The sequence below is a fragment of the Amia ocellicauda genome, chromosome 2 (genome assembly GCF_036373705.1).
Source record: "Amia ocellicauda isolate fAmiCal2 chromosome 2, fAmiCal2.hap1, whole genome shotgun sequence".
Classification (NCBI taxonomy): Eukaryota; Metazoa; Chordata; class Actinopteri; order Amiiformes; family Amiidae; genus Amia; species Amia ocellicauda.
Genome location: NC_089851.1, coordinates 27,838,604 through 27,863,055, shown reverse-complemented (window position 1 = coordinate 27,863,055; position 24,452 = coordinate 27,838,604). Strand labels below are relative to the sequence as shown.

Genomic DNA, 24,452 nt, shown 5'->3' with positions numbered 1-24,452 from the left:
ATGAATAAATACATACGTAAATACAAGGATTATGTTGCATATCGACTGACTACAGCCTTAATTACAGCCTTTAAAATATTTATGTGAGGCTTAGACTGTGGTATATTTGTATCCTACTGAATTGTCTGTATTACATTAAAAGTTATTTTACCATAGTAGATATAATTGATAATGGTAGGGGAAAAACTGATTAAATCAGACCCTAAGTGCACTGTATACTGAGGGAATGCTGGTGAACAAGGGGTCAGAATAGCTCCAACACTGACTAACCATCAGTCCAATAACCTTCTATAACACACAATAGGCAATGTTGTGATTCACAATTAAACACTGTAGAGCAGGGGTGGCCAACCCTGGTCCTAAAGAGCCACAGGTCCTACAGGTTTTTATTCTATCCAGATTGTTAACTGCTTAATTAGGCCAATTGAGTGTCTTAATTAGGCTAAATGTCCTTGTGTTCAAGGTATCCAGTGATTGGTGCTTTAGAGAGACCTGGAAAAACTGCAGGATTACGGCTCTCCAGGAACAGGGTTGGCCATCCCTGCTGTAGTGCAAGTTGACTATTTACAATGAGAAATAAAATTACACACAAAATAATACCCTAGCTTTCATGAAGCCCAACCTTACACTGTTCCACTTGATGAATGAGAACCAGGTTTTTAACTAAATACCCTATGTGCACACATTCGATACTGATACACAAATAATAAAGAAGAAATATTTACAATTGATTTTCTAATAATACAAATAATCTTTATGTAATGCAAACTTATAGCACTAAAACAAAACATGTTTAAGTTTTCATCCACAGACTACCTCAATCTACCTCAAGACCAAGCCTTCCTCTGTTTATATTGTCCGTTTGTTCCTGATGAGAAGCACTTGCTTGGAAAGTGGCCTCCATACAAGCTCAGTACCGAGCCAAAATGGTGGCAATGCAAGCCTCTCACCTGGGTCCAATGGTGTTGACTGGAAACATAGGCTGCATCACACTATTATATATGCTTTCAATAGCTTTTTATTACAATACATTATTGTATTATTATTAAAGGACAATTACTGAAACCTCAAACATTTTTAAAAACAAATAAACAATAAGGCAAAAATAACAACCAAAACCATTGTTAAAATATAAAATATTTCTATTGAAAATTAGATAGTTTCTTTCCTTAATATAATTAATTAATTAAAAACATCTTAGTGTGTTGATTTTGGAAGACAGTTTGGAAAAGTATTGTTTACATTTCATAAATATTTACTAAATTATACCATTTATGCCCATTATGATATTTAGCTGTTTGCTTGCCAATTAATTGTGAGGATTCAGATCACGCTTGGAAACACATGGAATTATGGATATTAATACTATTGTAAGCCTTGATTAGGAAAAGATAATTACAGTTAAACATTTTGGTTGCCTGATCCTGTTCTACCGGAAGCATCAATCAGTGTTTTGACTGAGCATAATTTGACATTATAGTCTGGATGCAAATATTGCAGGGGAAAATCATCTGAGAAAACACAGCAAATTAACACTTTGTTGTAAATGGCGTTTAATGCATAAAAATATTGACATAATCCCAAATGAACGATGTGAAACAAATTATGTTATGTTATGCCAAGCAGTTTAAGAGGAGCATGCATACAATAGCACAATATTGGTCCTTGAAGTGTATTACTTAGAAATGAATTGGTAATACAATTTAATAAGTTTAGTCAGTACTCATGTGGTCTTGTTAATATGCATCTGTGAATTACTATAATTTTGTAAGCAACTCAACTCAATTTATTTTTTACTTGTGATTGTAAACAACATTACATATTAGACACAGCATATCTTGGGTATGTTTTGATTTTATATAATTTTGTTTCATTTGGCTTCTGTATTGCGTTTTGCGAGTAATGAGAATTTGACGGTACGTCCATACATTTCAAAGGGTTAAATATTATAAAATCAGCTAAACATTTTTTTTAAATTTGAGACAATACACTTACAAAATCAATATAACATAAATACAAATAAAATATTTATACTTTATTAGTAAGACTTAAAGACTTGGAAGCCTCAAATCTGGACTTGACTTGATGTAAAAGTCTTTTCCATCATTATTTGAGATTTGACAAGAGAATCGAAGGTTAAGACTTGAGACTTGACTCTGACTTGTAAAAAAATTACTTGGACCCATGTCTGCTTTAAAGCACTGTAAGCTACATTAAGTGTTTCACAGATTAAGCATTTTTGACCTTTACAAATTTTGTCTGTGTAGATACAGATCTGTTTTATATTACACACACACGTAGAGAGAGAGAGACAGTAAGGCCTATAGGCTCACTTTCACTCTCAGTAAACAGTGTTGGGCTCTTGTTGGACCAGTATACTCCAGGGATGCCTAGCAGCCATTGTGCGAATCACTGCACAAAGTTCCCCATTGCCTTGCTCTTTCTCATTCTTTCCTCAACAAAGCTAGTCCTGATAGTCTTAACACATTGTATTTCTTGAGTATGCTTTAATCAGTTTCAGTTTGGAAAATGATCTCTGAGCAGTGGCTACAGTAACAAGAATAGATTTTTTAAATTTTCACTCCTTAGAGATGTCTAGAAACTTAGCATTTGATTTGGACATGAGGGTGATATGTCACTACTACATGCTTTATGGAACTCTTCTGCTTTTTCAAAAAGCTCATTATCTGTAACTGAGACTAGGGCTGGGATTAAATCAAAACTTTGACCCACCCGCTAATAGAAAACTACACAATTGTACTCAGTTGCAGCTTCATTTTTAGTAAGATGACACTTTCTTCTAATCAGAAATGTAACCTCTATGATTTACAGGTTTTTAGTTTGCTATTAACAGGTAGGTCCAAATTTTGATTTAACCCAGCCCTAGAATCTACAGGTGGTTGCAGAATTTCAAATGTCTGTACAGTTGCATCCATGCCAGGCAACCGGTTTACCAGCTGCTGCATTACAATATCCAAATAAGAATAATATACAGTCATTTAACATTTGTGCTCTGGGTCTGTTAGTCTCTGATCCTCGCTTAAAGGATCAAATTACCATTTCACTTTCTGAACTCGGCTCATCCAATTTGCAGCAATTCCCCACTTTACTGCAGGAGAAACTGCAGCGTCTTTTGCATTTTCAAATTCATCATGATAGGCTGTCAGTGTTTCAGCAGCCTTTTTAATGTGCTTTGTGACTACTGTGAGATCAGCTGTTTTTCACTGAAACATTTTAGAGACACCACTGACAGTTTCTAGAATATTGCATTCAAGCACTACCAGACAAAACAAACTGGAAGCAGCCCAGTTGCCTCAGACTGTGTAATCAAGCAATGTACATAAAATATGTTTTAAATGACGTGGTTTGACTTTCTTCAAAGCCACTGCTTACAATGTTGTCAGACCCCCTTTTCTATGCTATAAAAAAATAAGCTTAAGCTTAAAATAAGATTAACTTTCACTAATATTTACAGCATAATGGAGAGATCTAGACAATATGTATGATACAATTATTGTTTAGGCAAACAAAAGATACAATCCTAACATACAAATATATTTAAAAACAATACAAGCACATGAAAATGAGATCACAGCTGGGTTTAAACGACTCATGTACATACAACTACAAAACCTGTTCTCAGTGGCGGCTCTATTTATTGTTAGATGCTACTTTCTTCTACTTATAAACATCTGTGTAGTCTCTCACAATGACCTCCCCTCAGTTTTAACTTGAATAACATCCGATGTGATTGGCTCGCAGTGCCTGCCCATTTCAGCAGCCACATTGGCAAACCTTGCTTCCTCCCTGTTCGCAAGCTCCAACTATTTTAGATTAAATACAACCAGAAGTGGTACTGCAATATTCAGAACTTTAACTCCCACACATAATTTTAGCAGCATGCAAACCTTTTTTTGTTTTTAAATCGGGCCAAAACTGTCAAACACAAAGTAGTTTCATATTCAGTGACAGCAATAACCATCTAACGGAATGCCAGCCAGTGTAAAACTGCCTTAGGGTCACAACATGCAGTTTTAATGAATCAAGATCATAAATTAGAACATTTTGGCTTCCAATTCTAAACTGTAACCCATAAACGTATACATTAAAAATAAAACAAACAACCACACAGGATTATGCATAACAGCCCAAAGGCAAAAAAATCAACAAGGCATAACTGAGACTCACACAGAAGCAATACCAAAGACAACATAAGAAAATGGTCTAATGAGATGTTCATAGGTTCAGCAGGTATACTTTTTTTATAGGAGAATATTAAAGAAACAATTTAATTCACACACACACATGCACACATATATCTATCATAATTACAATTGAGCATTTGGCTGAGTATTTATGGATGTGTCCTGTTTGCATATTTTCAAAACCACATTTTTGGAGGACTGCTGCAGTATTCCTTCAGGTAACCATCACAAGGAAACCAACAAGGTAAGGGTGGGCATAAACCATGTTTAAAACTTTGTGGACATTTTTATTTATTTTTTGTGATAAAGTTTACCATCACATACCAAAAAAAAAAATGCAACCCATAAATGGCAACCAAATGTACTAATACTCTTATGGTGTTTTGTTTTAAACTTTTTTTGTCATTAAAAACCAACAACAACCAGTTCTTCCAAAAATATTTTATTTTGGTAATTATTTTAGTTTATCTCTTCAATGGTGTTCTGATTTACAAAATAAATTGAAAAACAAAATTAAAAAGTGAGTATAATATCTCAGTTTATCAAGGAAAAACCCTTCTTTAACTAAGCTAGTCCCTACAGGTGGGTAGTCAATTACTAACCCTTGGATGAGAGCACCAGCTCTTCCTATAGGTGAATATATGCATTTGCATAATTGAGCAATTAAGCAATTAAACAATCAAATGTCCTGATTGAACACTGCATAATAGAAATGCTGATATCAATAAGCAAAAACATTTGAACAATCTCTGAAATTCAATACCTTCACAGTAAAATACAAAATGTAACAGATTATATTGCCATCTCAAAAAAAAAGAAAAACAACATTTTAAACATGTTACAATAATATAATAAATGTTTCTACTCTTAACCTATAAATAAGACATCTTTGTTACATACGACTTAACAATACACTTCCCAAATCATTTCAAACTTCACTGTATGTCACAATGTATTGTTATTGTTTTCTCTTGCATAAATGATAATACAATAAATATGACCAAAACAATCTTATGTATTTGTGTTTTTAAACAGAATCCCCGCATCATATTTACATATACATACAGCTCCACTTAACAGAGACCACTTAACATAGATTTCTGAACTCGGAGTGGTCTCTTAATTTTTTCCAGAGCTCTATGATGCAGGTTGTGAAATTTTGAAGAGAAGAGAAAAATATTGAAGAGAAAAGCTAAAATGAGTGAGTGTGTATATGTATGGATAAGGGCATCTGCTTAGTAATACATAACATATAATTCTGCATACATTATGCAGTACATATCTTATATTATCATGTAAGCAGAGGTCATTCAAAGTTATCTGTTGTAAGTCAAATATGACAAAAATGCACAACTGCAAGGAGGCCCCAGCCAATGTTTTGAAAGAGAATATCAAGGGAAAAAAACATATCTCGCTGTGCCAGGAGTAGAAAACTAGGAGGTGAAAGCTACTGGTAGTAACATTAAACACATTGCTTAAGAAGGTATTTTTAAATCAAATTCAGTAACTGTTCACCAATGGTTTTGAGACATCTAGCCATTACAAATGTCTCTACGACTCACTAAAAATGAACCTCTCTCTACATTTTAATGTCGGGTAATTTTTCAGAAGTATGACAGAATGCAGAATATAACAATAACTGTATTACTTGTAATTTAGTATGTCTGAACACTAAACATACAAATATATATTTATTAATAGCATTTTATGATACGATCAAAATGTTCACTGCCAAGTGCGGGTTCATGTGTTTAATGTTCTGTAGACAACAGCATTGTAATCAAGGTTGTAATCATGCCTGGAGTAACATCAGTAACACATTTTATGTATGTAACTACATTGCAGTTGAAGGCAACCGTTGCAACAGAAAGAGCAGCAGTTGAGATAAGAAACTGAAGCAAGAAAAACATATCCTGTATGTTACATATTCTCTAACAGGAAGTGTAGATCATTGATTGATAATGCCTCTCTTTGTTATTAGGCCAAGGTCTCATCTGTGGCTTCAGCATTGTCATAATCTATGTATTAATTTCAGCATCTTTACAGCCATAAAAGTAATATATCAGAGGACACTAACCATTTCTATTATTATGGAACGTAATACAAGAATATGAAACCAAGACAATATTAGCAAAAGGACTCCCCTTCCTCCCGTAACCACAACAGAATCAATAATATGAGCGATGCTACTTTTTTTTTTTGCACTTTACTGTACTTACCAACCTCCGAAGCAATCACTGTGATATTATGCCAAAGCATTTCTTCTCTGTCAAGGGTCTTTGCAGTCTTAATGGCTCCAGTGTTGGCATCAATGTTGAAATACCTATCTCCATGCAAGCTGCGGTCAATGAAATACCTATTTTTAGAAGAGAGAGACAATTAAAATTTCATGAATACAGTCTCTGCACCATCTAAGAAAAATATATAAAAGACAGGCAGATTCACTGCAGTCAAAAAGTAGGCCATACCCCACAAAACTATGGCAAGCCAAATTATCATTTAGAGATATCTGTAATTCATTTAAAGATATCTTCAAATATTTAGAGATATCTCTAAATCATTTCAAGATATCTGCAAATATTTGAAGATATCTTCAAATAATTCCAGATATCTTCAAATATTTCAAGATATCTCTAAATCATTTAAAGATATCTGCAAATCATTTAGAGATATCTTTAAATCATTTAGAGATATCTAATTTAAAATTACATTTAGAGATATCTTTAAATCATTTAAAGATATCCCTAAATTATTTGCAGATATCTCTAAATGAACAGGAAGTCATTTGAAGATATCCCTAAATTATTTGCATATATCTCTAAATGATTTACGTGTCATTTTAAGACAAATATATGTTAATGTTAATGACAGTTTGGCAGATTTGGTTTGCCAAATTAACATTTAGAGATATCTCTAAATGATTTGCAGATATCTATAAATGATTTAAAGATATCTTAAAATGATTTAGAGATATCTCTAAATATTTGAAGATATCTTGAAATGCATTTAGAGATATCTCTAAATGATAATTTGGCTTGCCATACAAAACTACATCATGCACATAGCCTCATAAAAGTGTTATTACATACAGATGAAATAAAACTCTCAAGAAAGCATTTAATTGAAAAATCTGAACTTTTTACCTAATGAACCACATCCACTTGTATTAGATAATGCATTATGAATAAAATAACAATGAGTAGTAGAACCTTAAGACCAAAGCAGAAATTGCCAATTACTTTATATGTTATAACCTCAGTAATCTCAAACAGAAAGTACAAAAAGAGGCTATGATATTCTTACACAGCACACACAAGCATATCAATACAACTATATTGATAACAAAATGAACAATTATGGTTTTCTAAACTTTAAAATCTGACATATATATTTCAATATAAAGTTTTGGAAATGTTGACATTTTTTCCAAAAGCAAGAAAGAGTCTGCACAAAAAGGGGAGATTTGATTAATCCCATTGCCCATTGCATGGCATAAATGTAAATAGACGTCCGAACCATAAATTTATTGTCATACCATCCTCACCCTCAGACATATTAAGACATGTATCCACTATCAGAGAGTGTCCAAATTAATCAACCAGTTTGAGAGAGGGTTGAATTGTTGTCGGCACATTGTAGAATCCCGTGCCACTTTTCCATATCCTACAAAAGATGTGATCAACTTCAGTCACCCAGGAATGTCGGTCCATTTTTCTAAATATTTTTTTTTAATTCAGCTTGAGATCTTAATTACCCAGTTTGATTTATTATTTGCTGAATTGGACAAGCTTAACACTTTTTCAAGATCTTCAGAAGCTTAACTGTAGTCCTCAAAGACGAGCTTGACCGGTCTTATAAAATACATCAGATACTGATCGAATCCAGACATATAATCATATATTTGAAAGTTGTTCTCAAGTCATCTTTTGTAAGCAACTAAAAACTTGTTGAACTATTAAAAAGCAGAGGCTGTTTAAAAATAGAGGCCATTGTGGGCAAATGTGGTCTTGATTACTATACTAGTGCTTTGGCAAAGTGATATTTTAAATGCAAGTAATATTATTTATGGAAACCAACAACTAAGATATTATTTTAATAACTGTTTTATACGTTCAGAGTCACAACATTTTAATTAAAATATTCCTCCATATGGTCCAGATGTAGGCCTATCCCTTTTAGATGCAGACATCTGGCCAATTATTTTGCTTAATCCGGTCTGTATCCTTTCAATGTATTTTATTCACATTTCTATATAAAAATATATTAATGTGTACGTACTGGATCATATCTGATCTGGCCCCGGCTACTTCCAAAACACAGGTTCTTATCTTTCTCCTGCCTCTCAAATTTTGCATTAGTTGTAAGCTCCATATATTAAAGAAAAAGAAAGCCACACACTCTTTTTGCAAAGTGTGTGTCTTTCTTTTTCTTTTGTTGATTGGGACTTTGTTCCGTTAGCTTGTTTTGCGTGTGCGTCCTCTCCTATTTTTCAAGCTCTGTATATTAAACATAAAACACATAATATGTGTTTACAATGTTCTGTCCTGATCACATCCCCAAGTGAGACACTTGTTAATTCCAAGTCAACAGTTTGAAGACTAGTGTTTTTATTTCTGAGTATTCTCTTTTTTGAGTCTTCTCTTAAATTATTGGAAATGTCAGTCATCTGTATAAATCACATTATAAACCACATTTATTCTGCTTTGCCTTTAACCTAGGGCTAGATTATATAAAAATATGTTCACACTGAATTCTTCACAGGAGCATCAGGGGTATTAAATCAAATAATTCTCTCACCACTAACCTTTCCTGGTATTAAAATAAAACAAAACAGAAATGGTTTAAAACAAGCTTCTTGTGGCTCCTGTTGAGAACAACAGTGCAATGGCAGTGTCATTCTTCCTACATTCAAACAAAAACAAAAATAATAATGCATGCCATTCTTTAGACAATTTCAAGCTGACTGAAAGACTCTTCCCATTTCATCAAAAGTTAAATAAGGCAAAGCAAAATAACAAAAACAAGAACAAAATCGTAATAAATAAATCCAATCTTCCCATGGCCATATACCAAAACACATCATTGCCTTGCTGGTGTGTACTGTGAAAACAGAAACTGCTTGTGTGAAATATAATGTGCATCATACATAATAGAACAATACAGTTTAATCTTTGGCTCCTGACATTTATACAAAACAAAACTACATTGTCCATATTGGGAGAGAAAAAAATAAATGCTTTATTGTATTCTTTATGAATTAGGATAAATATTAATCTCATAGCCTACAAGGACAGGGGTTTTGCCACCTAAACTCTTTTGATATTCTTTGTTTCTAAAAAATATATACCAACAAGAAGACCATTGTTTTCTGCTGTAGTTTCATAGCATTTTTAATCCATTGAGCACTATACAACAGCTTGTGTCCATCTACCAATTATGTATTCTCTTAGCATTTTATTATTCTGCCTAGTATATTACATTTTCCACATATTTCATAATGAGCTACCACTATCCTCCCTGTTTCATAATGATAGGTTGTGAATGCAACCCCGGTTATCTGAAAAAGGAAGCACTGCCCAAGGGGGAGGGGTTTCTGCGCACTTCCGTAGGAACTCGATCGAAAACATCACTCTATCAAAGCTGCCATTGGCCCCTGCACTCGTCACTCAGAACACCTCCCTTCCCACTTCCTGTTGTATAAAATGTGACGTCAGCGCAGGTTCGTCCTCTTTTGCCGAGAGCAGTTTGAGCGTGAATGGGGATTTGACCTGGTCCAACAGCTCTTGTAGAAATTGTAATATGACCCCAATGGGGCAATTAATTGGGTCTTTGACCGCCGTCTTGGCACCAGGTGCTAAACGTCCGCCAACAGTAGGAATACTGTGAACTCGTGTAGCTGCGATAGTGGAGCAAGCGGCCACCGATATGACGCTATTGTTATTTATACTAAAGTAGCAGAACATACTAGTGACCAACATATAAAAACTTATTTGACAAACATATCATAATGTCAAACACACACCGCTTTGCTATCTGAAACAAATATTCAAGATCATCCCATCTACCCATTGAAATGAGAAATCGATACACCCATATAAATGGAACCACAATGGGCCTATGAAACAGACATGCCTAGGGCCTACAAGAACCTTAATCCAGCCCTGATTATTTCTGCCTGCCCATGTTGAGTACTACATCTGCAAACTGTATCTCCTCCTGGTGGACAGTGCAGGATCTTTTTGTCTTAATAAGACAAGAAGAGTGATGCAGGACAGGGCCCTGTCTGGATGCCGGATATATTCTATTTGTATTATTGTTGCAGAAAGATTGTGTAACCCATGTGTGAATTTCAGCTTTGTGTATTTCTGCAGGAAGGCCAGGTGCAGTAGTTTCTGTGTAGCTGACTTTAGAAAAACATTTTATTCAAGGTCATATTGAGAATAAAAGGCAAAGAATAAGTCTTCCATAAAGTTGGAGTACCTCATTGTTGTCAAAGTAGTTGCTCAGCAACCAAGAAAGTAATCTTCCATATGATAGTATGTTCTTTTAGAAAAACTTTAGACGAGTCTTCCTGACTGGCCGTCTCCAGAGCGCTTCATTCTTGTTGAATAAACTACATTTGTATTATTTAAATAAATTGAGTCCTGAGTATTCCTTCTCCACCTATTCAGGGAGTAAATGTCTCCCTATCAAAGAGAAGTTGCACATGTCTTGCATCTATTAATTTATTGCATCCCCTCGTAACCAGGTTTTGGTGAGTATAATATTTACATTTATACTCACCAAAACCTGGTTTGGGGCCAATATTTCATATTTAAATATTATAATATGTAAAGCCATTTCTCTACTAAACAAATCAGAGGATATGTGTTGCTTTCCAAATCTAATTTATTTTTGTAATTGATTTTACAAAACCCAGTATTATAGGTGTGGCATTTAAAAAGAAGAAGAAAATAAGTTACTGAAAGTTTAGTTATCTGTATCTCACATAGTCTTGGCTTCTGTATAAGGAATATTTTGTTTTATACATTCAGTTTTTCAGTTCAAATAGATGTCATATGAGAAGCTACACTGTCCCTTTTGGCATGCAGTTAACTGACAGGACTGATGGACAGGCAAGGAGGAGGTATCCTACAGTTTTCAAAAAATATTTTGATATGCTAATTTACTTTGTTTACCACAAATCCTTTAAAAGATCCTTAAATGATTCATGCTCTTCCTTTTTTGAAGAAGCATTTTTATTTGTACAGAGCCTTGCACAAGTCGCATATGAAAAATGCCCACTTCCAAAAATGTGAAAGAAAAAGATACAGCTAATAAAACAGGAATTTCAATGTAATTGTTGTACAAAACTGAAAAGGCTGTGCAGTTACATTCTGTTCCCTGCATGAGCATGCAGGGAAATATACTAGAATGTAAACTGTTTTTCTTATTTTTTGAGATGTCAAATTGTTGATGTTTTACAAATACTGTATAAAGTACATGTATCTGTAGTACATTTATATAATATGCATATTAACCTTTTCTGCACCAACCAATGAATAATTAGTCTTCTCAGTGACATGGTAAATTTTTTAGGTTCTAAAACATTTTCAGACTCTATATTTCTTCTGTGTGTGTGTGTGTGTCTGTGTATATATGGATTGAATAAATATTCACCTGTATGACTTTTGGACATTTTGCAGTGTTACAATCTGGAACTAAAATTGAATTAATTGGGTCTTTCTGTCACTGATCTACAACAAAGATTTACATAATGTCGATGTTGGAAAAAAAATGCGTAAGTATTCAACCCCTTTGCTATGCCACACTGAAATGAGCTGTGGTACAACCAATTGCCTTATAATTCTTATAATAAGAAGTCTTATAATTAGTTGAATAGAGTCCACCTGTGTTCAATTAAAGCATTGCATGATCTCACATTAAATACACATGTTTCTGGAATACTGCAGAGTATGTCAGAGAGCATATTCAAATAACCACACCATGAAGACCAAGGAGCTTTCAAATCAAATCCAAAAGAAATTTCTGGAAAAGCACCAGTCAGGGTGCTGAATAAAATATCTCAAACTTTGAACATCCAGTTAAAAACATTATAAAAAAATGAAAGAATATGGAACAACCAAAACTGTCCACCAAAACTGAGTGACCGGGCAAGTAGGTCAGTGGTCAGAGAATCCACAAAGAGGCCAATGGTAACTCTGAAGGAAACTGTCCATTTGTCTGGGTGCTCCACGAAGCTGGGCTATATGGAAGAGTGATGCAGAGAATGCCATTGCTGGAAATCCATCACGTCATAGCCTGTTTGGATTTTGCCATAAGGCATGTGGAAGACACAGCAAAGATGGCGCAAAAGGTTATCTTTTCGTATGAGACCAAAATAGAACTTTTTGGCCTAAATGCAAAACACCATCCCCACAGTAAAGCATAGTGGTGGCAGCATCATATTATGGGTATGCTTTTCATTGGCAGGGACTAGCAAACTTGTCAGGATTGAAGTCAAGATGGATGGATCCAAATATATGAAAATCCTAGAGGAAAACCTGCTCCGACTTTGGCTGAGGTTCACCTTTCAGCAAGACAATGAACTAAACACTAAGGCTACACTTGAGTGGTTTAAAAACAAGAAGCTGAGTGTCCTAGAATGTCCCAGTCAAAGCCCAGGCCTCAATTGAGAATCTGTGACAAGACTTGAAGGTTGCTGTTAACCAAGGGTGCCCATCCAACTTGAGAGACCTTGAGCAATTTTGCACAGAAGAATGGGCAAAAATGATAGGAACCAGATGTGTTAAACTAGTAGAGACCTGCTGGTAGAGACTAATATCTCGCAGTTGTAATTGCTGCCAAAGGTGATTCTACCAAGTATTGATTCAGGGGTCAATAATTTTGTTCCTAATAAAAACATATTTTGCACCTTCAAGGTGTTGTGTATGTGGTGTTAATCAATGGGAGAGAATCTCAATTAAATCAATTTGCATTCCAGATTGTAACATAACAAATTGTGAAAAAGTCTTTAAGTAAATACTTATGCAATCCACTGTGTGCATATGTATGTGTGTGTGTATATATATATATATATATATATGGATGTGTGTACTAGGCCAATGTCCACAACTTGGCTATGTTACCACTGGCTTTTGGTCTTGGGCACTGACAACAATGCTCAATAACTGATATAAATGTTGGGAGATGTTCTTGTCAACATGAATCTAGAACAACAATGCCCAGTCAGGAAATGATCTTACTCTCATCAGCTCGCAGCAAGCACATGGTTGTTGAGTACAGTGTAGATGAAAGGTTCGGTATTCACCCCAGCAGTTCAGCAAATTCATAATAGGTTTCCATGTATAACTGATCAGCAAAGCAACACTAATAAAGTGTTACAAATAAGTAAATTACACTTACTAAATATTTTACTCTCATATGAAGTGTAACTAAATCTATCACTAAATCAAACAATGTGTCAATATAAAAACATATAAAATATAAAAACAAGCTTCTTGTTTTGACTGGTATTAAACAAACACACAAAATCATCCACAATATTCCCAGGTGTAACATAAAATACAAAGCAGTGTTTAGTTATACTATATCATTAGGACCCTGCATTTTATGCAACCTGCTTTCCTAAGCTGCATTTAATTCCTCCCAGCGCAAGGTAGTCATATAGTTTCCATAATTACAAAAGTGACGACTAATCTCCTGATTAATTTATCATGTATCAATGTGTATTGGCATGATGATGAATGTATTATTCAATATCATTCCTTAGAATTTGTAAACTAAAAATTGCAATGTTGTGGTTTGGTAGTAGGAACACATTTGTCGACAAAAGAGTAAAACAAAAATCAGCAGTAATTCCCAGAAAAATGATATACATGTTTTTAATAATGATATACATGTAGATAATATAAAAATAAGTATATTTGCAAGCAGCACATTATGTTTTAGTAGTTGCAGTTGTAGCATTATGTTGGGTGTATTTTGATGAGCATTTTAGCTCTGAGCTGAAGCACTGATCTACCTCTCCCCCCAAAGTTATCAGATTTCCTTAAAGTGGGGAACTGGTTTACATCAAAGTGAAAGTTTTGGGGAGGATGGCACCGAGAATAGGCCAAATAGTTTGGAATCCTGCTGTGAGATGTCTGGAGAAGGGGGCCTGTAGGTAATAAAAACTCTTTGAAGTGGACGAGAGCCGAAATCCCGACGCAGAGCTACGAATCCGGGCCAACCGGCATTTCCAAAAGATGGCATGGATTGACATCAGTCATAAATCAAACCCCCCTCCAATAGGACACTGGGGGCTGAAACCGAAATCCAATCTCAAAAACTCAAGAACCAATCACCTATTGATCTGACAGGCATATAAAGAACAGTGCACTCTCTCGCTCTCTCTCTCTCTCACCTGAACCAGTAACTCGCTGCCACAACTCAACCTGTAGCTCTGTTGCCCGAACCGGAACCAGAAACCAACTAAGTCTTTGCCAGCAACAGAAGAGTTAAACTGGGAGAAGGAGATTGAGCCGTACGAAGAATTCTTTTAAAGGATTTTATTAAATAAAGAACTTTACAGACTGTGCATGTATACGAAAGTGTCAGTCATTTAAATAGCTATTTGAGTCTTAAGAAACTTGACCCTTGGAACCAAACAGGGCCCTGCTTTCCTCAAAGACTTTGTCTTCAAATAAGTACGGTGAGAAACCCTGCTTGCCAAGAATATTTTGTGCACAACCTTGGAGCCTTCAAACCAGTGGAAAATCTGTTTGGAAAAGACTCTACATTCGCGAAACCCCAACTTCCAGGTGCATCGACTGAGTGGAAGTTCTTGGACAAAGCCGAACCGGACTGCCTTTGTTCCCAACCACACGGACCTCGTGCCGTGTGCTGTTATCTGAGCCCGAAGACAGAGAGGCCTCTCTGCGACGAAGTTCAGATACGTTTAACAGTTTGGAGTTTGTGATTCATGACATTTGAGAAATCAATTAGAAATGTTAATCTGTGATTCATAACTCTAGAATGTGTAATATCATTTAGTTTTCTTAAATATAAATGTGTGTTGCATTAAACTGTTTTGTTGATAATTTTAGAAATAAAATCTGTCAACGCCGAGAAATATCTTCTCATTCCTGTTTAACTGTTTAGTCTGAAATTGACACAAGTTAATAGACATTAGATTATTGGTGGCCCCGCCTATCCTTAATCATTGAATAATAATCAGTTAAGGGAAATTGTGGTAACAAGTAATGATAGGATCTTTCTCGGCACCTAAACGTAAAAGAGACTGATATATATATAACGAGAAGTTACCTGACATAAATACTAACCTGCGTAGTTATTTAATGTCTGACTAACAATAATAATGAGAGACTCACCTTCGTCTTACTAACCGGTATTGTAGTCAATGTGTTTACACCTTTTTTGTTTAACGATTTGTGCATTATCATATGCGATCCCATGGTCTTTGATTTGGTCACGGAAGTGATTTGTCTTTGATTTTTTGATCTAGAGTTGAATTTTAATTATTTTTTCCCTTTTGTATAATTAGTGTAGTGCTACATTTAGTCTTCGTTTTTGAATACATTTGACAATGTATATCTTTGGAATTGGTGTCTGCATCCAATTATTACAGAAATTGAGTTCTACAAGATTCCAGGATTTGTGATAAGGTGATACTATAAATTCACTTCTTTAATTGAAATTTATAATTGTACCTTACGCTACACAGTAATAGTATTATTCTTCATCATTAGTTGGTTAACCCTTGCTTCTTTATTCTTTAAAAAACGAAATTGGGAAATAATTCTTCATATTTGATCCAAAATGCATTTAAAGTCGTACTATAGCCATTTTGTTTTTGCATATGACATTTTGTCCATTTCTCATTTATAGTCAGTGTCAAATCCTGGAATAAAATATAATGGGATGGCTCCCAGATACAAATAACAGATTTCCTTACTGCCAGCAGAAAATTTTGAGCTGGTTACTTTGTGCATTGATCCGGGATGTAGTAAGTAGTCCGTTTTTCAGAAACGTCATGGAAGGTTTTTACACAAAGTTTATTGTGGTGTCTGTATTGTGTACCTCTTGTGCTTGGTATATATTTATTAATTCTGCCATTTTATTATATTTTTCATGGACTCTCAATTCATGGCTTTCAAACCACTGAGTCAGATCCACCAGTACCTTGCCATGTGTTGCAATCAGGGAGAGTTAGGATTTTAAATTTACGTTTATTACAAGTTTGTTCAGAACACATGTTCAGGATTATCATTGTTTTCCTGGGGAATTTTAGCACAAACACATCTGTCAAGTCGAAAATAACATATCATCTGCATTCATAACATTCTATCCCCTCATTTTTATTTTTATAGAGGATGCTGTTTAATAGCTGTCAATCACAGCCTTTTGTTGTCTGTGTTTTTTTATGATAAAGGTTGGTCTACTCTTGACATGAGTGTGGTTCAAGAAAGGTGAATTGCAAGTTGTGCAACATAATCTGTAACCATTAGTGCACAGAATATCAGGTGGATACTGTTGTGTGAATTAGCTCACTCATATTTTGTTTATTTACTGCAGTGGCTGTAAAGACACCTAGTTGATAGCAGTTGGATTACAATTGAAAAAAAGCAGGGCCCTATATATCATATATTTAGATATACTATATAAAAAAACATGAATTGTCTGATAATGTATTTTAATATACATTGAAAAAGTATATTTGAATATCACATAACAGAAAGCAACTGCCTGGGCTGTAGGGATCATGTTTTACCAATGTTGCTAATGTTGAATCTGGAGTCTACCCACATGTTCATGATATCACTTTTTGAATAGAATTTTCTATAAACAATATATATATATATATATATATATATATATATATATATATATATATATATATATATATATATATATATATATTAGGGCTGCCTCGATTAACCAATTATTGGGTCTATTAATCAACTAATTAACTGATCCACATATGACATAGATGAATTAAATTACTTTGTTCTTGAACAAATGTACTGCCTATTTTGAATACATGTCTTTCTGTGCACTGGCAAACCAGCCCCAGTCCTGCCTGTTGCCACATTTTCGTCTCACATTTTCTTCTGGTTGAAAATGTTAAATGTTGCATGCATCTTTAACATCTCCTAGGGTTGGGTGATGTATCTGTATCTTTTAAGTATGTATTATTCACAATGTCCAGTCGCACACAGATCAAAAATAGTTTGATTAAAATAATTATGTTATATAAAATATATATTAAAATCTAAGATTTTTTTTTTTTTCTTCCTGTGCTCACTTCAAGTCTCAAGTCCCAATTCAAACTACATAAACAAGTCTCAAAAACTGAAATTGGTACTGTATTCTCATCTATATAACAATGTCCTATTCAACTTGTTGAACCCTCCCCAGTGAGCCAGTTCAGATATTCGCACCACGACTGTTGTTTGAATGCTGGAAAGCCATGGCAGCGAATGGGGCAATATGTAACATTTTAATATATTGTATATATACCATATACCGCCTGTTAGAATGTAGAATACTGTGATATAGATGGGTGACAAATTAAAGGAAAAGCCAACATAAAGTGTCTCAGTAAGGTGTTGGGCCACCACGAGCCGCCAGAACAGCGTCAATGCTCTTGGCACAGATTCTACGAGTCTCTGGACTCTACTGGAGGGATGAACACCATTCTTCCAAAAGATATTCCCTCATTTGGGGTTTTGATGATGGTGGTGGAGAGCACTGTCTAACACGTCAGTCCAAAATCTCCCATAGGTGTTCAATTGGGTTGAGATCTGGTGACTGTGAAGGTCAACCATATGATTCACATCATTTTCATACTCATCACACCATTCAGTGCCCCTGTGGATGGGGGCATTGTCATCCTGGAAGAGACACTCCCATCAGGATTGAAATGTTTCATCACAGGATTAAGGTGATCACTCAGAATAACTTTGTATTGATTTGCAGTGACCCTTCCCTCTAAGGGGACAAGTGTACCCAAACCATGCCAGGAAAATGCCCCCACAGCATAACAGAGCCTCTGGACCCCCTCACTGTAGGGGTCAAGCAGTCAGGTCTGTAGCGTTCCCTTGGTGTCGCCACACATACACTCGCCCACTTGTCAAGAATATGTTGAAGGATGACTCATCTGATCAGATCACTTTTTCCACATCTCTGTAGACCAGTGCCTATGGTGCCCCAATAATGCCCACTCTTTCAAAGTCACTTAGATCCATTCCTCTTGCCATCTTGATCCAAAATCGAGGTCAGCTGGGCCTGCATATTTATACATGACTCAGAGCATGATAGGATGTTATTTGCTTAATTGTATCATGCAGTACACATGTTTGGAGGCATCTGCATTCGTTATGTTCCTCCTCTCATTTATTCAGGTTTTTCCTTTAATTTGTCACTCCTCCTCTGTATTGTGGGCCCACCCCTATCATCACCAGTCTGACTGGGTGTTTTGAAGGTATATTTACCTCAATAAGATCATTCAGGCTGTATACAACTTTCTCAGATGCATGTATTTACTGCCCCCTGTAGTATTATACAATTTGGCTTGGAATTGAAACCAGTATCTAGGTTAAGCTCTGGTTAAACAATGATTAGCCTCCAACCTTTGAACAACACTTAAATAACACAGACCGTCCATCTACAACAAAAAAGGATTAAGCCAATCATAAATTCCATGTACCTGATTGCACTGTTGGTGCTGTCAGGATCCCGTGCAGTTACTGCTCCCACCTCAGTACCAATCTTTGCATTTTCGTAAACATCCATTAAGTAAGAAGTTGTTGAAAAGACAGGTGGTTCATCCACATCTCCAATGATGATCTTCAGAGTTGTTGTGTCCTTAAATGGTCCGAGATATGTGAAACGAGGGTCTATGTGCGAATTCACTCCTTCGATGTGAAGAGTGTAACTTTTCTTCTTTTCATAGTTCAGCGGCTGTGGATATCAATAGAATATAAATATATTAAGTGTGTAGCTGAGATACTTTGTCAATATTACAGTGCTAATCTTGAATTAGCAGTCATGCCAGTTCCTCTGATTCATCATTTATATCAGTGTAAATGTTAATGTTAATATGTAAACCATGTTCATATTGTACAAATGTACCTTTTTAAGCGAAATGATGCCTTCTCTCGTGTCTCTGTCCGTAGAAATAGTAAACACTGAAGCCCCATCTCCGTTTATGATGTTGTACTTTATCTCTGCATTAACTCCAATATCATCATCATTTGCCTTGATTTTTCCAACTGCTTTTCCGACTTGAGCAGATTCTGGAACATAGAGCTGATAATTTTCTGTGTAAAAAAGCAATATAGTCTATACGTTAAAACTATCCAGCACGTTCAAAAAGCTTACAAACACATTTCAGTAGGATTTAATTTAACTGAAAAGTATTCAAATCATATTATATTTCAATTACATTTGCTTTTAAAATATACAAAAACATAAATAAATTTGTATTGATTTAATCACACATACATATAGATAGATAGATAGATAGATAGATAGATAGATAGATAGAGAGATAGATAGATAGATAGATAGATAGATAGATAGATAGATAGATAGATAGATACAGTATATATTCCTTTTCCATAACCCTTAATTAAACAATACATCAAGATAGTTTAATGTTCATGGAACAATTACACAATCTTTATAGATGTATATCATTTTGGATCTATCTGATTACAACAGGTGTCTGAGAAAATACATCAAAGGAGATACATCTTTGAAAATACATCAAAAGAAATACATTACATTACACAAGGCCAAATCCTTTTAATTTACAGTTATATGTGCAGGGAAATCAGTCATATCTGTTTAATTTAAATGAATTTGACATGCATTGCATTACATATAATATTTTAATTAAAAAACAAAAAAACAAACAAACATAAAGAAACCATACATACAGCTGTTTCCTAGAGAAGGATATGTTTAAGGCTACATGTATTGAAATGATGTGACCCTAACATCGAGTTAGTATAATTTATATGCATAGTATATCCTTGTTGTTTGAAACATCCCTACTGGAAATTAATAAAGAAACATAGTTTTGTCTATCGTAAAAGAATGGTGGAGCAAATCAACATAAAGAATGACACATCATTAAAACAACAAACTTATTTTCCATATACAGAAAATTGTCCATAATGTAAAAATATATAATGTATACGTCACGTACAACTCATTTGCTATAATTAGATTATTATAATTAGATTATCTGTTTATGTCATACAGTATCAAAGCCAGCTGATTGCAATAGAATTTTCAAGAAAAGTGTTTTTGTTAATTGCAGTGGAAATATTTAGTACGTTATTAGAGGTTTCCTAATTTCCCATTTTAACAGGGTAAATTAAGAGAAGGATATTACGCACTCTCTCATTAGGAGAAGAACACAGCAGAATACTTCATTTTTACAATGGCACCTGCTAGGGGCCATGGACTGTGACAATGAGCTATAAAGCACCTTCAGTAGAATGTGAGATGGGAACAATAGGCATGAGTAACTCTACATTATTAAGATTTTTAAATATTTTTCAAACATACCATGCTTCAAAGATAATGACTATTCTCTCTCACTAACACGTAATAGTATTGTGAAAATCGACCCAGTTCAAAAGCAAGGCAAAGTACTATGGTTTCACTGAATTCAAGAATCCAATAGCAGTGGCACTTAATTCCTTACATGAAGAATACCAAATAGAGCTTGCATAGCTGAAGATGTCAAATAGTGTGGAGCTGTGACCTCTAGATATGTTTGACTTTGCTGTGTTTCCTGTGCAATAGGGCCATTTTTATGCAGATGAAATCTAACCTTTTCTAATACAGAGCTGGATAGCCATTTGCCTGTAATCGACACCAGCTGAATCTGTCTCTGGTTGTGTGTGTGTGTGTGTGTGCGTGTGTGCGTGTGTGTGAATGCTAAAAATGAAGCTTTGTGTGTTTTTAACAATACAAAAAAGAGATGCTTACATGTTGTGCTTTCCAATGAGTGTTAATTAAAACAGTTTTTTCTGAAGATTGTGTTTTGATGGTAACAAAATACTTTTGTGACTCACAACATTGAGCTTGTTTGCCTAATCACTAAAATAGGAAGAAGCCTTAAATATGCACACATTTCATATGGTCAGAATGTCATTTGAATGTTTGATAAAGGGTATTTCAATATTTTTAAGAAATAACTTGGTCTAAGGCCAGCAGGGAACAACTTAATGCTTTGTAATTTATAGAATTATCAGAGGAGTTAGCTTAGTCCCTTCAGCACATATTAGGATAGAAGTAAAATGACTGTCACTACAGAAAAAAGCAAATTATGTTCTTGTCACAAGTGTTTTCCTCAACAAAGCACGTTAGGCAATGCTAATCCATAGTGATGAGTTGCCATTTTCATTCAACCATTACAGATTATCAGTGACTGTTCAATACTTTATGTAATAGCCAATGAAGGAAGAAATACAAACTGCTGAGAAACATTTCACCGATGTGAAAGAAAGAAAATTACATTTTTAAAATTCTCTCTTTTCAGGATATTGTCCTAACATATTCTGTCGTGCATTGCCATGAGCAATATAAGAACAACTAATGCAAATTCCAAATATACAATTATCATTTTTAAGAAAAATTTGACTTCAGATGTACCCACATAAACAGTTGCTTAAGATAATAATTGTAAATACATACTCTGGGGAAATTTAGGTGGGTTGTCATTGACATCTGTCAGTGTGATGTTTATAGTGGTTGACCCCGAAAGTCCTCCAACCTGGCCTGCCATGTCTTTGGCTTGAATGACAACAGAGTACTGCTCTCTGGCTTCTCGGTCCATGTTAGCTAAGGCAGTCCTGATGACACCTGTAATAAAAAATAAGAAAAATACTCAAAAACAAAGACCAAAACTTGTTTAGCAAAATACACATTTGTATTTAAATTATTCTGTTTGCATACAATAGACACCTCCAGCAAAAAATGCAGTCCGTTGAAATTCCCACAATTTTATCAAGATCGTGTTTTAATCTTTTTATTATTTTTATTTCTTTCATGAATACAAATCATATATTGTACTGGAATTGATAGTATGCTTTTAATTATACCGCATGCTAACCACAAAGAGAAATGCAATGTCCTAAAAGAAACGGAAAATAAAATAAAAAAGCTTAGGTAGGTAACATCATTTAAAATGTATTGAATTTATATGATTAAATGCCACCTTGTTTTGAATTACATTTCAGAATTAGCACATTTAAAAAAAGGCTTAAGAAAGCAGTACAATACAGAGCATTTACAAAATCTAAACAAATATATATATCTTGTGATGCTGTGCTGGGAGGCGCAACACGAGATTGCCCCGTAGGCTCTGTCACCCCCTGTATCCCGGGGATTCACTCACGGGGCCGCTACACGTCAGGTGCTCCCTGTTGAATTCACTTCCCCAGCATATCCAGGGAGGTACAGTCCCTCCTGGGGCAGTCTCGTATCTCAGGAACATTAGTGGCATTATTGTAAATAATTCTTGCACTGCTAAACTTCCCCAGTAATATCACGACAAAGATTGGAGGTGTGCAGTACTTGCGCTTTCTTCTGGGTTATGCAGTCATTATTTATAATCTAGTACTTAGTGTTAATTGTTGTTATTATCATGAATGCAATATATTCTATATCCTCACTTGCAAAACATATAATATTTTTCAGAAGAAATATGTTAAATTCTGAATTATTTTAAACTAATATAGGCCGTTCCCTTAATGCTCCAATAGTATGGAAAAATTGACCTTAAGCATGGCAAATACATGGGTAAATACATCTGCTATTACTTTGTCAAATATAACTGTTCATTCTGACAGTTTATATAAAAGACACACACAGCATAACATAGCTTTCTACGTGCTCTTTGTAAACTGCTCCACTCTTTCAAAGCCAAGGTTAACATTGCAGCACATTTCATTATCTTTCAGGTTACTACACAACCTTGAAGGGACAAAAAAATTACAGCCTTTCCAGACACCCACTCAATTAATCATATTTACAACTACAATAACAACAAAACCTGCTTCTCAGACATGAATGTGAGGTAAATCAAAAAGTAACCAAACAAGTGTTGTAATAATTTTTGAACATTTGACTTCAAACAGAATCAATATTTTCACTTGTCCTTCAGACCTGCAGTGCAAAAAATACACAATTATCCATTGTATTTTAATTAATTTGTTTATATCTAAACTTGGAAATGTATCTTGATATTTCAGAAGGAATTCTATATTATAGCTATGAACACTAAGCCTTGTAAGTTTAGTCTCTTCTGCAGAAAATTATATTACTGTATTAATTTATTATTAGAAACAATGTAATACAATAATGTATTATTAATCTACTTAATGTACATACATGTACACATATTTAACCTTTTTTTTTTTTCCCTTGTCTGACACGGTTTCTAAATAAATGAACGGGGTTTGGGGAATGTATAACATTGTTGATACAGCTAAAGTGTTTGTGGTATTACTCTTAAATTGTATTTCCTAACATTGTATCCTTGGTGAAGATGAGTAGTAGAAATGTGATGCCTTGATGGTATATCACCAGATGCTATCATCTAAACATCCTCTCATACAATCTGAAGGTATTGTGAAATGGAAATACATCGACAGGTGAGCACAAGTTTAAACCATTGTGAAGGAACGCGATAATACTGTGGACGTGAATTGAACTATTAAGGGTACATTATTAGGGCATTCCTATAAATGCTTCAATACACAACCACAATAGAGTTCTGAGAGAAAATGCCTGTTCTGTGGTGACAGTAGTCAACTCGGTCTGTCTGTTGTAGTGAAATGAAATACACATACCAGTGGTATGTTTGGTTAAGACAAAGGTGAAACACGTGTCAAGAAGAATGTCATCACCAAGCATGCAGGTATGTCCGTTTTGCTTTGGGGATATACTGAATTTGAAAATCCTGGTGCCTTTTTTAGAAATGAAGGATTAAAGGATTCCAAAGTATACCAGTGTATTTAAACCCAACTACTGTCAAGAAGCTTGACTGTGGCCACAAATTGAATTTTTAGCAAGACAACAAAACATTGCACTGATCCAAGGCTAAGGACGGTATAATATCAACCTTCTTGAATGACCACCACAACCTCCTGACTTCAGTCTTGTAGAACCTTTGTGGCATGAACCAAAGAAAGAAGTTGAAAAGAGAAAGCTGTGTTACAAGTG

The 24,452-nt window shown here is 34.8% G+C and overlaps 1 protein-coding gene across 1 annotated transcript in view; it reads right to left on the bottom strand.

Annotated features, from left to right (window-relative positions):
• LOC136768121 (cadherin-18) overlaps window positions 1–24,452 on the bottom strand; it is a 157,953-nt gene that overhangs the window by 35,759 nt on the left and 97,742 nt on the right. Inside the window, exons 5-8 of the mRNA XM_066722178.1 lie at window positions 21,921–22,088; window positions 19,341–19,528; window positions 18,916–19,169; window positions 6,425–6,561 (exon numbers count right to left, since the gene is read on the bottom strand). Coding sequence (XP_066578275.1) covers window positions 6,425–6,561; window positions 18,916–19,169; window positions 19,341–19,528; window positions 21,921–22,088 — 747 coding nt within the window. The remainder of the gene's footprint in view (window positions 1–6,424; window positions 6,562–18,915; window positions 19,170–19,340; window positions 19,529–21,920; window positions 22,089–24,452) is intronic.